This window comes from Cryptotermes secundus, unplaced genomic scaffold (genome assembly GCF_002891405.2).
Source record: "Cryptotermes secundus unplaced genomic scaffold, Csec_1.0 scaffold409, whole genome shotgun sequence".
Classification (NCBI taxonomy): domain Eukaryota; kingdom Metazoa; phylum Arthropoda; class Insecta; order Blattodea; family Kalotermitidae; genus Cryptotermes; species Cryptotermes secundus.
In genome coordinates, this window is record NW_019724743.1 from 52,850 (window position 1) to 66,793 (window position 13,944).

Genomic DNA, 13,944 nt, shown 5'->3' on the forward strand with positions numbered 1-13,944 from the left:
GCTATGATAGCGGTAGCGTAGCTACTGGTAGGGTCGCCCATGCCAGACAGGTCAAGCGGTAGGAGCCAGACGAAGAGGGACACCCTGATTTTCCACGTTGGGGGTTGGTGTGAGGCTAAGAACCCCACACCATGGTTCAGAAACCAGAAAAGCCTAGGATGGATGGAAGAACAGAGAAGAATGGAGGCAGACTTTTCGGGAGACCAAAGCTCACCCTGAGCTGCCGCGCCAAGGGGAAGGATAGAGAGAAAACAAGACTACAAAAAATGATGCCTGAATGCCACAGGATGCTGAAACATAATATAAATAAACTAGATTATCATATGAATGATACATACGTAATGGACTTAAAGAATCTTTTATATTAGTACCATTATTTATTTTATACATTTTAACAATATTGAACCCTACCACTTCACTCTCGTAAAAGAACAGAAGATGGACCTGAATGTAGTAAACTTTGTTGCCTTAATAAACAACAATCTTACAAACTAATTCCTAAAATTGAGACATTAAGCTGTGATGACTCTGTACATATAATTTACAGTTCTTGGGCCTATGTTTTGAGCAATGATCTGCACCTGATGATGACCAAAATAAACTGAAATACATCATACAACTAACCATTTTTATGGGATGAAGTTTGTGCAATAGTTATAGAGAGTAACATTACCATTATCATAACTAGAATTTGCTGCTTCCAGAATGTTCTTCATATTAATGAAGGCTTGCTTGGCTTGGGCAACAGTGTTTCCATCAACCAACTTGTTTGTGCTTGGATCCAAACCAAGAACTCCAGACAAATACACAGTGTTGTCTATTACAACTGCCTGACTGCAATAAAAGTAAATACGTGTACAAATATAAACTGAACATGTTAGTTGGAGGCAAACAGTTATCTGCACACGCAGCCAATATGGTCCTGGATAAAGAGACCCTGGTATCGATCTGATAGGAAGCCGGGTGGGCCCCAACTATGTTGTGGACGCTGTGGCATGGAGAGATATTCCACCCTCATCAATCAGCCCATCCCCTAGTCACTATACTGACTGAGCTAGCTCTTCTTTCTTCCTGTACTGCAGTATTGTATTGTATTGTATTTATATTTGTTCAAGAAATCCAAAAAAGGATATAGAACATGTCACAGAACTAAATATAAAACAGGATACATGCATAAATTACACGACTAGATAGTACAATGAATCAAACAATAACAAGTTTCAAAGATCCAAAAAATGGATATAAAACATGTCATAAATAATACAAAACATAAAATACACAGTTATGCTTATCTGGATCCTACAATATTCAACAATAATAAGTTACAAAGATCCAAGAATGGATATAAAACATATCATAAATAATATAAAACATAAAATACATGCATAGTTATGCTCGTCTAGATGATACAAGAATACAATAAATACTAAAATTTATCTGTTTAAATATTCTTCTATAGTATAAAATGTATGTGTATTCAAAAAATATCTTAATTCAACCTTAAACTTTTTAAAATTATGAGATGAGTTCTTGATCTCTATGGGCAGTTTATTAAACATTTTTATACCCGCGTAGTAAACTCCTTTTTGAAAACTAGTTAAGTTAGCTTGAGGTAGATAAAGATCTTGTCTATGTCTGGTATTTATAGCATGAGAGTCAATATTTGATGAAAAAAGATGTTTATTCTGCAATACAAATATTAACAATGAAAATATGTATTGCGATGCAAATGGTAAAATGTTTAACTCTTTAAATATGTTTCTACACGAAACTCTGTTACCATATCCCAACATCGCTCTGATGGCTTTTTTTTGGAGAAGAAAAACACTAGAACTATGGGAAGAATTTCCCCANTCGTGTGAATATGCTGGAATTACACATTTCGATCAAAACAGTGGTCGTGGAATGTCGAAGTATGTGATGTACAGTTGTTAACCTAACAAATTTAACTTGAGTATTTTAGTAGGGTAAGGAAACGTAGTTCAGTTATGACTGACAAAAATGTTAATGGAATATGATGTGGCGAATATTTTGCTTTCAGCTTTTAACAACGTCTGTATTTTTTCCGAAGTTACTTGAAGTCATCGGCGTTTTCTACGTATATATGTTGTTGGTCGCTAAAAGAAATGGTATGACATCATGTCCCAACTTAAATACTGTGTAAGTGTAAAATGTTAAAGAAGGGAATGGCCATTACAATGAGTAGCCTTACTCTCCCCATTAAGTTTTCTTTGTTAAACATGTCCTACAGTTTTAGCCAGTGCCAGTCAAGACACGGTGATGAAGAGAAAAATATATGCTCCTACAGGGAAATGAATCCCGGTCATCTAGCCCGTATCCTAGGCACTATACTGACTGAGCTACTCAAGCTCCCATTACTCCCAATGATGTATATGACACATTTGGATCTTTTGAAGTGGGTATCTTCATGAACAAGAAGAAGAAGAATGGATTCTCCAGAAGAGAAGTCCATCTCAAGCAATGTTAGAAGTAACAGATGCTAAATTAATTATTGTTTGCTTTTTTTTTTACAGGTTTCCCACTAATATCTAAAATATGACAGAAAGCAACATGGCAGCCAGCAAACCACAGTTTGATATACTGCTTGGTGGCACCCAGAACCTTCCTTTAGAATTTTCTGTTGGAAGGTTCGCAGCAGCTCGAGCACAAGAAATAGCAGCATTAACTGAAGCCATAGGCAAGTATAATGGAGTGACATGTGTTGAGAGTTCCGATGCTGGATTTGTGTGCTGATGGTCACATGATTGAGAGGGCTTAGCCACAAGAGATATTTTGAAACACCTTCTTGTTCCTTGGTTCAGACAAAGGCTTCAATGGAAGGTGGAGCAGGGGTGTGGAGTGTCATGGTATCCAATGGCAGGGGACTGTGGTGTGTGCTGAAACAACTGACAATGCTAGTAAACCCTGAAAGCTGAAATCATATCTTGGATGCAGGCTGCGAGAACTGAAGGATGTGGGTGTTTGGTTCTTGAAGGGTACTCTTGTCTGAGAGGGGCATGTAGTAGTGTAGTTGGTTGAGGCACTATGCTACAAGCCGGGAGGTTGCAGGTTTGATTCTTGATGAGGTCATTGGATTTTTCAGTTGACCCAATCCTTCCAGCCTCTACATGACCCTGGGGTCAACTCAGTCTCTTAACAGAAATGAGTACCAGGAAACTTTCTGGGGGTAAAGGGCGGCTGGCTGGTGTGTAAGGCTGTCAGCCTCACCACAATCTGTGAGGTGATTGCCTAGAAAATATGGGAGGCTCGACATTTCACAACTGTATGGACCTTCACGGCCTGTTACAGGGATAGCTTTATCCTTTTTTATTATTGTCTGGGATATGATGCCAGTAGAAGTTTCACTGATGTTTCAGAGGTATTTATTGCTTCTGTGTTCAGGGTCTAAGAGTAAGCCGAGCAAGAAATCCACCCTATTTCATGCTGGTTGCTTGCTTATCTTACTCTTTGATCCTGAAGACGGAGGCAGTATTTTGTTAAGAAATGTCTGTGAACTTTTACCAGGATACACGGTGTCACATACCAGAAGACAGTTGTCTTCATAGTCACATAAAATCTCACATATTTAGCTTTTGTTTGGTCACTTGGTCTTCGATGTAGTCTGTAACAGTTTTCGTTGTCTGTGGTAGTTGTACTGATTTTTATTGTTTATGTAGAAGATCCTCAGAGGACAGGCTTGGTATTCCAGAAGCTGCCGAAACATATGAGAAGACGAGTTATGAGTCGCACTTCTAAACGCTTGCCACGAAGATTGAGGGAGGCTCACATGCAACAGGTCTGTGTTTCGTTAGCATGGTTTTCTGATTTGTTATTTCCTAATATTTTCTTTTACTTTACTTGGGCATGCGGTAGCGGAGTTGGCTGAGGCACTATGCTACAAGTTGGAAGGTCGCAGGTTCAAGTCCCGATGAGGTCATTGGATTTTTTTCGATTGACCTAATCCTTCCAGCCACACTGTGGCCCTGGGGTTGGCTCAGCCTCTAACAGAAATGAGTACTAGGAGTCTTCCTGGGGGTAAAGGGTGGCTGGTGTAGGGCTGACTACCTTGCTGCCATCTGCGAGCCGATTGTCTAGAAAATGTGGGAGCTTCAACGTCTCAGAACCCTCTGGGCCTCCATGGCCTGTTAAAGGGATAGCTTTACTTTTCTTACTTTTAATTACTTGCCTAATTTTATAGGGAGAGCAGTCGTGTGGCACCATTACATATGTGTGTCTGTACCCTTGTAAAGACCCTCAACTTCCTCACACTGGGAACTAGCCAGGTGCCAGGTCAGAGATGAATCCCCAGGCTTGAAGATTGAGGATGTTTGAGGATATGATAATGTGCCACCTGGTCAGGCAGGAGTATTGAATTCCTCAGAGGATGTGATATATGGGTACAGAGCAATGGTAGAATGACGATCAGCAGGGAAAAACCAAGAAAACAGAGAGGAACCTGCTCCAATGCCTCCTCATCCATCAGAAATCTCACATGAAGTCACCCAGGATGGAACCTGAGGCTCTGTGATGAGAAACCAGCATCTAATCACCTGAGCTATGGCTTGGTCCTGTCTATATCCCTTACCCACTTTAAATACATATTTATGAACCATTTAATAGGTTTCATGAAAGTTGGTATGACTGTCATGTTACAACATACACTGTATGTAATTCTTAGTTTTGTATCGTCAGTAATACCAACATGACAATCATGTAACCGCCTTAAGTGAAAGCAGTGCTGCTGCCACCTTATATATTACCTTGAAAAATTTTGTTGTAATCGTTTTGGCAAGAATATAAACGTTCTGTTGAAGTATTTCTTTTTTATATAGTGTGAAAAAGGTGGGTACAAAGACCTCTTAAGTTTTGGGTTGATGGCGACAAACTAATGAACAAGACCACACCTTTTGTACATTTTAAATTAATACTTTCTTTTCTCTTCAGTTAATGAAAAGTGGATTACCCCCAGAACCCAAGAGACCTAGCAGAAAGTTCAGACGTCGTCCACAAAATTTACTTCTGGAGTACAATCGTCGACAGAAGAGATTTATTTGGCTGGAAACCCACTTATGGCATGCTAAGCGATTCCATATGACTGAGAAATGGGGCTATAAACTGGCAAATTTCCCAAATGATAAGAGCTTTCGAGCTTGCTATCGGGCCACGGCCAACCATTGCTTGTTGCAGGTAAGCGTACATTTTGCTATCTGCTCAGTCAAGGCTGGAAGTGAAGTGACACAGATACTTCAGAGCCAAAATGTTAACTTCTTATGTTTATAATAAAGCGCATATATCTAAATTTCATCTTTTATTTCATTCTCGAACCTCTTTATGTCCCTAATATGCCTAATTACTGACTTACTTCATATCCTGTCTATATTCAAATACCTTGGAAGCCTGTACTTTGTAATTCCCTCATTTCTTCATTTTCTTTATGGTCTGAAAGGCTGTATTTTCAGAACATTGTTATTAAATCTTATAAATTGATGTATAGTGACAGATCCTGGGATAAGTTTGTAGTCTTCTGGGTTGCGACAGCGCTATTTTGTGAGCGGATCCTTACATTTCAGAGGAACACGCAGTCTGCCTCTTCAGATTCAAGTGTGTAAGTTCAGGAGCAGGCTTGGTTGTATAGGGATGCTGTAAAGAGGGTGGTCATGAGACCCATGGAGAGGGGTAAAAAAAGGAATGTGATCTGAGCCAATGGGAAGAAACGGGGTAAAATGGCCCATATAAGGGCCATACTGGTTTATTGTCACAGGCAGGAAAAGGTACAAAGAGAAAGAATGGGCATTTCCAGGGATCCACTGTTGTTTTAAGGAGGGAAAGGGAACTGTGTGCAGTTTAAACAGAACTGGCCCGTTTCAGGGCCACTGTACATTTTTCTCATAGGTGAAAGTCTGAACTTGAGAATCTTGAAAACTGATATCTACCCAGAAAACTAAACGGTGTCATGGCCCAGAAGACAATCTTAAGAATCACTACCATTAATACCTCAAAATTTGTATCACATTCCCTGAATTTGTTCATCTTAAAAAATAAAAGTGAAACATGAAGATCCTGTAATACACGGGGAGATCATTTCAGAACATGTCCCATTTGCAGACAGTTCTGTGTGAAATGAATGCATCTATAATTTACTTTCAGATGGGAGGACGTTTGAGAATTTCATTAACAGAAATTATATATCACTACCTACATGAACAGAATGAACCATCCTATGTTGCTTTCTTCATTTCCCAGTCTTTCCTTTTTAACAAAATATCGTGAGAAGTATGATCATTTTTCTGTCTTCTTTTTTTCCATAATTTTGAAACTGAAGAGTGCAGTTTGAACCCATAAACCCCTCCCTAAGTAACAGCGTGTTTACCAGTGATAATGCAGGTTCTCACAGCAGTGGCTGTGAACACTGCTATCTTCTGGGATACAGTGTGTAGGTTGTTGCTACCATTTTGGCCTCTCCCTGTATCTGTACAGTTTTTTCATGCTTATTTTACTCTTCAACCCTGAAGATAGAGGATGCATTTCTCGTGAAACATTCATAACAATCTACGAGACTGCATAATGTCACATTTTAGAAGTCAGTAATCTTCAAATGTAAGTTTTGAGGTTTCCACGGCGATGACTATGAATAAAGTCATCTTCTGGGATCTGGTGCCATGTATTCTTGGTTTTAACCGACGTTTCGGGGGAACGTATCGCCTCTGAAACGTCGGTTAAAACCAAGAATACACGGCACCAGATCCCAGAAGATGACTTTCTTCAGTAATCTTCAAAGTTATTCTTCTCACATCACACATGTCAGAACTCATCTCTCGTGGTATTCTGCTTACAGGATATATCTTACTACAGCTGCATCGAATTGAACGGTCCAATGGACCAGCTCTTAGAGCAACTACAGAAACTTACCAATAAAGACTGTGGCTTGACATTTGGAGCAAAAGCATTTCTAACTGGCGCACGAGAAGGTTCTGTGATGCTGTTCCATCAAAACATATTCCCATATGGGGCCATAGGAAGAGTTAGTTTCTTGTGGAAACCAACAGAAGTAGTTAAATCTGATGACAGTGTGCAAGTAGTTGAAACTAGAACCTTATGGATTTGGGTTCATCCTGCATTTTATCAAGAACTGTTAGACGAACTAATCTTGTTATTCCATTTCGTTGAAGTTGACGATGTAAAAGACACTGAGTTAAACAAACAGTCATGTCCTAGCAAAGAATTTGCTGAAAATTCTTCCAGTTCTGATACCAAAATATCAGATGAAACCACATCATCACCAGCTGAGAAGAAACGTAAACTCGGCAAAGTTAATGGAAAGAAGGACGTAGAAAAGACAAAACTTGAAACAAGAAACGTACCATTTATAAGAACTCCAAAGTACCTAAGTCATACAGGCAGTGTACAAATGATATTGTTGAAGGACACGTTAAATAGGTTCCGTCTCACAGGCCCCCTCTCACAGGCAGTGCTGTTAGAATCACTGCACACTGCAAACGTTTTGGAGGTTGTGTCAGAGAAGAATAAAACTGATTCCAAAGGGGGGGAGGATTCATTAGATACGAGAACGGTTTGTTTGCAGTCCAGTGATGCATCTGATAATGACTGTAAGACGGGGGAAAGTAAGGATTGGTGGACAGAGTTTTATGGAGTGTCACAGCATCATAAGGAATCATGGCATTATCAGGAAACACTGTGGCAGGCCCTGAAAGGCGCAGCATCACCTGCACAGCTGCCACCGCACTTGGTGTTGGCACTCACCGTACTAGACCCAAGATTGCAACTGCCTTCAAAACGGACAAAAGCTGTGCCAGACGAGAAAGGTGAGATTTGTTGCCATGTACTGAATAACTTTCTGGTAGCAGAACCCAGAAGTTCAACACTGCTAATACCAAAGCCCAAATCCTGAGCCAGTTTCATCCATCATCCTTACAACCCGTTTCCATATCACTCTAATTAACTAACTCTCTGGTAGCAGAACCCAAAGGATCAACACCGCTAATACAAAAGCCCACCACTGGACATAATCCTGAGCCAGCTTCATTCACTGTCCTTACAGCCTGTTCTGGTAGCAGAACTCAACTGGAGATAAGTGTACAAAACAGAGTGAACGGACCAGAATTGTTATGCTGTGCGTACACTACCAAACTTATTTAGAATACTGCTTGGATGTATGTTTTTAGCAGGAAATAATTTTCAAGATTTCATTTAAATTATAAATTTCTTCTTTTCTTGAAACTGTTTATTTATGGTTCATTCAATGATGCTGTCATTGTCTTAGACTGTATGGATCAGATGGTACGAGGATGAGTGAATATGAAATGGAGAGGATGTGGAATAGAGGGGACCAGGGTCAAATTTTAAGGTATTATCCCGACATTATCTGTAAGGACTGAGGAAAACCATGGAGATCTCAGTCAGGTTTCCTGGTGTCTGGGCTGAGATTTGGAACTCAATATTCATGTACATATCTCATGGTCTTAAGTATTTATGTTGTAATGACAATAATTCCTATTACTGTCCTGCCCAGCTCTGTGGGAACAGGAATCCAAAGATCAGGTGATGTCACTCTCGTCACTGGCTTGTGTGAGTCCAATCTGGAGTTCTCATGTACGAGACCTTGCGACGAACTCCAAGATGTCATCGGCCGAGTTGGCGGATAGCCGCTCCCATAACCTTGTGCCGGGATTTCTATTAGAGGAGTTTGAGACTGATGTTGAAGAAGGCACCTCAAATTTCTGCTGTCGCAATGTAGGGCAGGTGAAGTCTCATGTTCCCATTCTCCTCATCCAGCGACCGGGTAGTCAGGAACCAGTGCGTAAGAGGCTCGGTAAGTTGTTTTAGTCGTTCCCATTCATCATCACTGCTATCATCCTGTCCGGTATTAGAGCTACAGAGACCTGTTACAGATGTTACAAAATGGAATCCTTCCATCAAAGATTGCTGCCTTTTGGGATGTGATGTCTTGTAGGTCTACAGATGTTCTGGAGAAACATCCTGTCGCTATGTTGGGGTAGAAAAGACTGGAGGAATGTGCTGCCTCCTTGAAGATGGAGGCAGTACATTCCTCTGAAACAGTGACTGAGACTACATGGCGTCGCATCCCAGAAGACAGCATCCTTCATGGGAAACATCATGAGAACTTAAAACATCTATACAAATGTTTTGGAGGATGTGTGGTTCCCATCTTCACAGTAGAAGAGACTGGAAGAATGTGCTCTGTTCCTGACGATGGAGACACCATGACTGAAATGTCGGTAACAGTCTATCAGACTACATGGCATCATATCCCAGAAGACAATAATCTTCGTAGTCACCACCATGATAACCTCATATCTCATGGAGTCTTTCTGTCATATCAGAGGTCTTCCTTATTTTCATGGGATTTAGTACAAAATAAAATAGACAGAAAAATAACCAATTTCCAAAGCTCCATGTTTTCTATGTACAGGTGATTCACTAATAGGCAATCCTGATAAATTTTTCTGATGAAAATTAAACTTTTCATGTATGTCAGTAGATGTGGAGGTAATTGGGATCCAGATGTTGAAACTGACTTTCCTCTGCCTGGAGACACAGGCCTACATGATGCTCCATGTTCACGCATGTAACGAAGCCAACACAGCAGGAGGGATCACAGATTGAAGGAAACAGAAAAAACTGTGCAGGCAGGCACTGGGTCAGCGTTGCAAGTGACACTGCATTTCTAAGTTTCATTTTTGTTAGGAACACTACTGTTTACTTTGTATTAATTAACTGGGGGCCTCCTCTAGGCGAACCATCTTGTATAACCACCCAGGCCAATGAACTAAGTCTAAAGAGATAGCTTCAAATACTGTGATGCACCACCATAAAATAACTTTAAACTTTGATAAATGCTGTAGTGTTAGGGGTGAAAAGCATTTGTAATATTGTGGATTAAGGGCTTATTAAGTTGTGGCTTCGAGGTAAGCAAGTGCTGTGTTATGTTGGCAGGTTTTGCATCAGGCTGGGATGTGGTTATGCCCGCTGGATGGGCCTTACCTTTATGGTTGGCCCTAGTGTTCCGTGGAGCCCGTGCTGGAGGCCTGAGAGAGTCCGGGTCTCTGGGGTTTGAGGCAGGCAGTGAATCCGTGTTACCACCTGATACAGTATCTGGCAGCACTGAAGCCGAGGCCCAGAAAACCCGATTGACTGAACGCCATTTCAGGTCAGTCTGTGTTTACTGGTCTCAAGCTCTTCGGTTAGATCACCCATATATCCCTCCTCACGCTACTTTACGTTGGTCTGCTTTTTCCTCACTTTCCATCTGTTCAGTGAATCAGTCACTGTGGCTATGAATGTTTTTGCATGTTCTTTATTACAGATTACCGCCGGATAAAAGACCAAATTATGTAAAACTTGGTGTCACCAGTCCATTTTTCTGTTGCTGGGATGTTCTCGTCAATGAATGGTCACAAAGGACCTCTGAAAATGTTGATATGCAGTGCAAAACAGAAAACAAAACTCACTCATCTAAATTCTTTGTCTTACGAGAGAGGAAGAAGTTGGAGTCTCTGAAAGCCGCTGTCAGCACGCTGAACACAAAGAACATTAAAAACAGTTCTCGGATTGTTTCAGACTTCCCTGATTTAAGCAATTTGTTCCCAAGTTGTAAGGACTGTTGCCTTGTGCCTATAACAATTTACATGTGTGGCAGAGGAAGTCCGACAGATTGTGCCATCATATGTCTTCCCTCAGAGATGGATATAGACGACATATCCAAAGACGTCCACAGTCCAGGTCCGACAGAGGGGATCCATAATGATGAGCGTCAAATGGAACGGAAAGAACTACGGACAGAACACAAGAAACTGCTGAAACGTTTACGCAGGAAACGAGTGAGGGAGAGACGGAAGCTTGAAGACCTCGCTGCAGTAAAGCGAGGCAACTCAGAAGATGAAAGTCATCCTAAACCTGTTCCTGTAGTCAGAAAGAGAAAAGCAAAGGAACCTCCCCCGACTAAGGGTGTAACAGATAAACACCAAGATATATTGCGTTCTCTCTGGTTGCCGCAGACGCAGACTGTAAAAGATTCATGCAGTAGGACAGTTATTGGTTTCATAACCAAGGGAGACTTCTGCTTCACAGAATCGCACGGAGCTGGCCAAGGGTATGTGGTTCTTTCAGCCCTTTTGCAGTTGGTAGCATTATATCAGAGGAGGTTAAGGGAGGGAAATGATGTGTCTGCAGTTTGGGTATTGGTACGAAATCCCACCAGTCTACAGTATCGTTTTGGAGTAATCAACATTTGAAGTGCAACGCAGGCAGAGTATCTTCGATGTGATGTGTAGAGTATTGCATGTCTGTCATAATAAAACTGCTGTCTTCCTGTATTATCATTCATTCAAATCCAAGAGTTCTTAGGTAATCCTTCCAACCATCATGATGGCCCCCGGGGTCCACTCAGCCTCTAACAGAAATGAGTACCAGGAATCTTCCTGGGGGTAAAGAGCAGCAGATGCACAAGGCTGACAATCTCACCGCCATTTGTGAGCCGACTGTCTAGAAAATGTGGCAGCCTTGACGTCTCACAACCCTATGGGCCTTCACGGCCTGTTAAAGTGATAGCTTTACTTTTTCTTATCTTTTCATAACTTAAAGAATCACAATGTGGACGTTTTTTGGATTACATGACTGACAGAACCATATGCTAGATCACAACTGACCCGTCACCCCTACAGCAGTACTTTTCGGAGTTCATTTTCAAGTACTGCACATCAGCCACTGGTCGCTCTTGACCAAGTATGAGTTACTGAACTGTGGGTAATTAGAAATGTTCCAATGATTTGCATAAAAAAGCTAAAATATGATGAGTGAAAGAACACTGGCAAATTTTGGTGTTTGTATTTCAATGCTCTTTGTGAACAACAACATTATTAAGTTCATAAATTATTCAATATCACCTTCATATATGTTTATGGGACATTCTGTACTTATGGCATAACATAACATTATAAATGCACCAAGCAATTCTACACATAGCCCATACCAGCGATTCTCAAGTGTGACTACTGTTAATGCAACAGTAAACTGTGGTACGGATTAAAATGTTATCAAATTTTATTCTAATTTTAAGATTTATAACATCTCCTTGAATACAAGGAGATTGAGGAGGACACTGACAAACTAAAATATCATCTCTGACAGCACATCACACCTTAAGCAGGTAGAACCTTGCAGTAAAAAAGTCCTGTTTGTTCAATAGAATCTTCAGTACTGCAATTTTGGTCCGCACTGCATGGTGAATATAGAATAAAGTGAATGAAGCGTGGGCATATATTCTCAAACGACGACGTGCAATACTAGCGTGCAATACACTCGTACTGACACAGTGTACACTGATACAGTGTAGCAGTTTCGATCAGTCAATCAATCGTTGCCTGAGGATGGCCTTGTAGTGCCGAAGCATGTCGCAACAGTGGAATAAAATGTGATTTTAACGACATTTTAAGAAATTTAAATTTTAAAATAAAAGTTTCCGTTGCATTAGAGATGGAAACAAGTGGATGAGTGACGTACCAATGCAACAGTATGCTGAAATATTATAAAATGATGTAATGATTTTTCATTATTTGATGTCACATCCTATAACATCTTTTAGACACAGCGAACACTAAGAAAGTTATTTTAAGTAAAAAACGCCTATTAGATTAACGTGTATCCAATTCAGAAAGCCTATGGAATCATGGCATCTGGAAGTAAGGTTAACACCAGCCGGTAGGGCTTCTAATGAAAAAGTTGTAACAGCTTCAATGTAAAAGGAAAATAACTGTCATTTAATGCTGAAACATGGTACAAAACTGTTTGAAGTGCCCGCTACAGTTGAACCAAAAAGGGTTGCCTAGAAGTAACATTCTTGGTTTGCATTTGGGAAGTGTGCACTTCACATCTTGGCCAGGACACTGTCTTTCTTGACTAAGGTTTTCTGTGGCTTTCCTCAGTCCTTCCAAGCAAATTCTGGGATAGTACCTCAACTAGGCCACAACTTATTCCTTCTAAATCCTTTCCAATTCATCAGTCATCTATCTGATGCTATCTAAGACAGTTAAAGCATCATTAAATAAGCCATGCGTACACATATAACACAATAAATAGACAGTGCTGCCAACCACTTCCATAATACACTGTGCTCATATGTGCATTCACAACAAGGCACAGCAGAGCCTAAGAGTTCTTTATCTATGCTAATAAGAAAATGTTGAAAAATAAAATTTGGTTTTAACATTGAATATGGAAGTGATGGTTTTGCCTTAACGCTTACTTATTCTGACTGTGCTCTTGGGTCTTTGGAGGCACATGCTGCCTCCATCTTCAGGGTTGAAGTCAGAAGGGCAAGAGTTCATTTTATATATATAGGTTCAAAGCAAGACACCCACAGGGGGAAGGGTGGAGGGTGCCTAGTCCAGACCTCTAGGGACAATGGACCAGGTATCAGCCCTTACCCTTCCTCCCCCTTAGTTAGCTGGATCAAAATCTACATATACTTGAACCCTGAAGGTGAATGCATGTACCCCTCAGATGTAGGCTACACTCCCCGCATTTACAGTGTGCAGGCCCAAGAGCAGAAACATCTAAAATCAACCAGGGGAAGACCTAAACTAACCAGTAATGACACTTATTTTTGTTCTATTCTGAAGTGATTGCAAAAATATTCATTAAAAGCCCTTATTTCTGCTATGTTATAACCCACTTTTAAACTGCCATGATTCCTTAAACTTTCCAAATTGGATCCTTGTTAACAGCTGTTTTCTTTTTATTCAATGTCACTTGATTCATGTATCCATGAAACATCCTGTATTTGGAGAGGAGAAAAATGTGTGGCCACAGCAAATTCTTTCACACATGAATGAATTCACAGTAACTGTCACCTTGAGAAGCGCTGGTGTGTACCATTATACTGCATGAAAAGAGAAAGTACCTATT

General features: G+C 40.6%; 2 protein-coding genes across 4 annotated transcripts in view; one reads left to right on the forward strand and one right to left on the reverse strand.

Annotated features, from left to right (window-relative positions):
• LOC111862772 (2-iminobutanoate/2-iminopropanoate deaminase) overlaps positions 1-2,221 on the reverse strand; it is a 6,992-nt gene extending 4,771 nt beyond the window's left edge. Inside the window, exons 1-2 of the mRNA XM_023848436.2 lie at positions 2,213-2,221; positions 674-974 (exon numbers count right to left, since the gene is read on the reverse strand). Coding sequence (XP_023704204.1) covers positions 674-974; positions 2,213-2,221 — 310 coding nt within the window. The remainder of the gene's footprint in view (positions 1-673; positions 975-2,212) is intronic.
• LOC111862781 (ribonucleases P/MRP protein subunit POP1) lies at positions 1,888-11,351 on the forward strand. 3 transcript variants are annotated; one of them, XM_023848447.1, is made up of 9 exons: positions 1,889-1,913; positions 2,042-2,160; positions 2,535-2,698; positions 3,678-3,796; positions 4,945-5,187; positions 6,836-7,823; positions 8,531-8,830; positions 9,976-10,189; positions 10,346-11,351. In XM_023848447.1, the coding sequence occupies exons 3-9, from the start codon at positions 2,557-2,559 to the stop codon at positions 11,271-11,273; spliced, it is 2,934 nt and encodes a 977-aa protein (XP_023704215.1). In that variant the 5' UTR covers positions 1,889-1,913; positions 2,042-2,160; positions 2,535-2,556; the 3' UTR covers positions 11,274-11,351. The 3 variants fall into 3 exon arrangements, with proteins under 3 accessions (XP_023704216.1, XP_023704215.1, XP_023704214.1); XM_023848448.1 differs by lacking the exon at positions 2,042-2,160 and having other exon boundaries at positions 1,888-1,967; XM_023848446.2 differs by having other exon boundaries at positions 1,895-2,160.
• Positions 11,352-13,944: the final 2,593 nt, after the last annotated feature.

Coding starts and splice junctions, on each gene's coding strand:
- LOC111862781 (XM_023848448.1), top strand. CDS start 2,557: ATGACAGAAAGCAACATGGCAGCCAGCAAACCACAGTTTGATATACTG. Junction 5,188..6,835: donor CCAACCATTGCTTGTTGCAG/GTAAGCGTACAT, acceptor TTCTGCTTACAG/GATATATCTTACTACAGCTG. Junction 10,190..10,345: donor TTGACTGAACGCCATTTCAG/GTCAGTCTGTGT, acceptor TCTTTATTACAG/ATTACCGCCGGATAAAAGAC.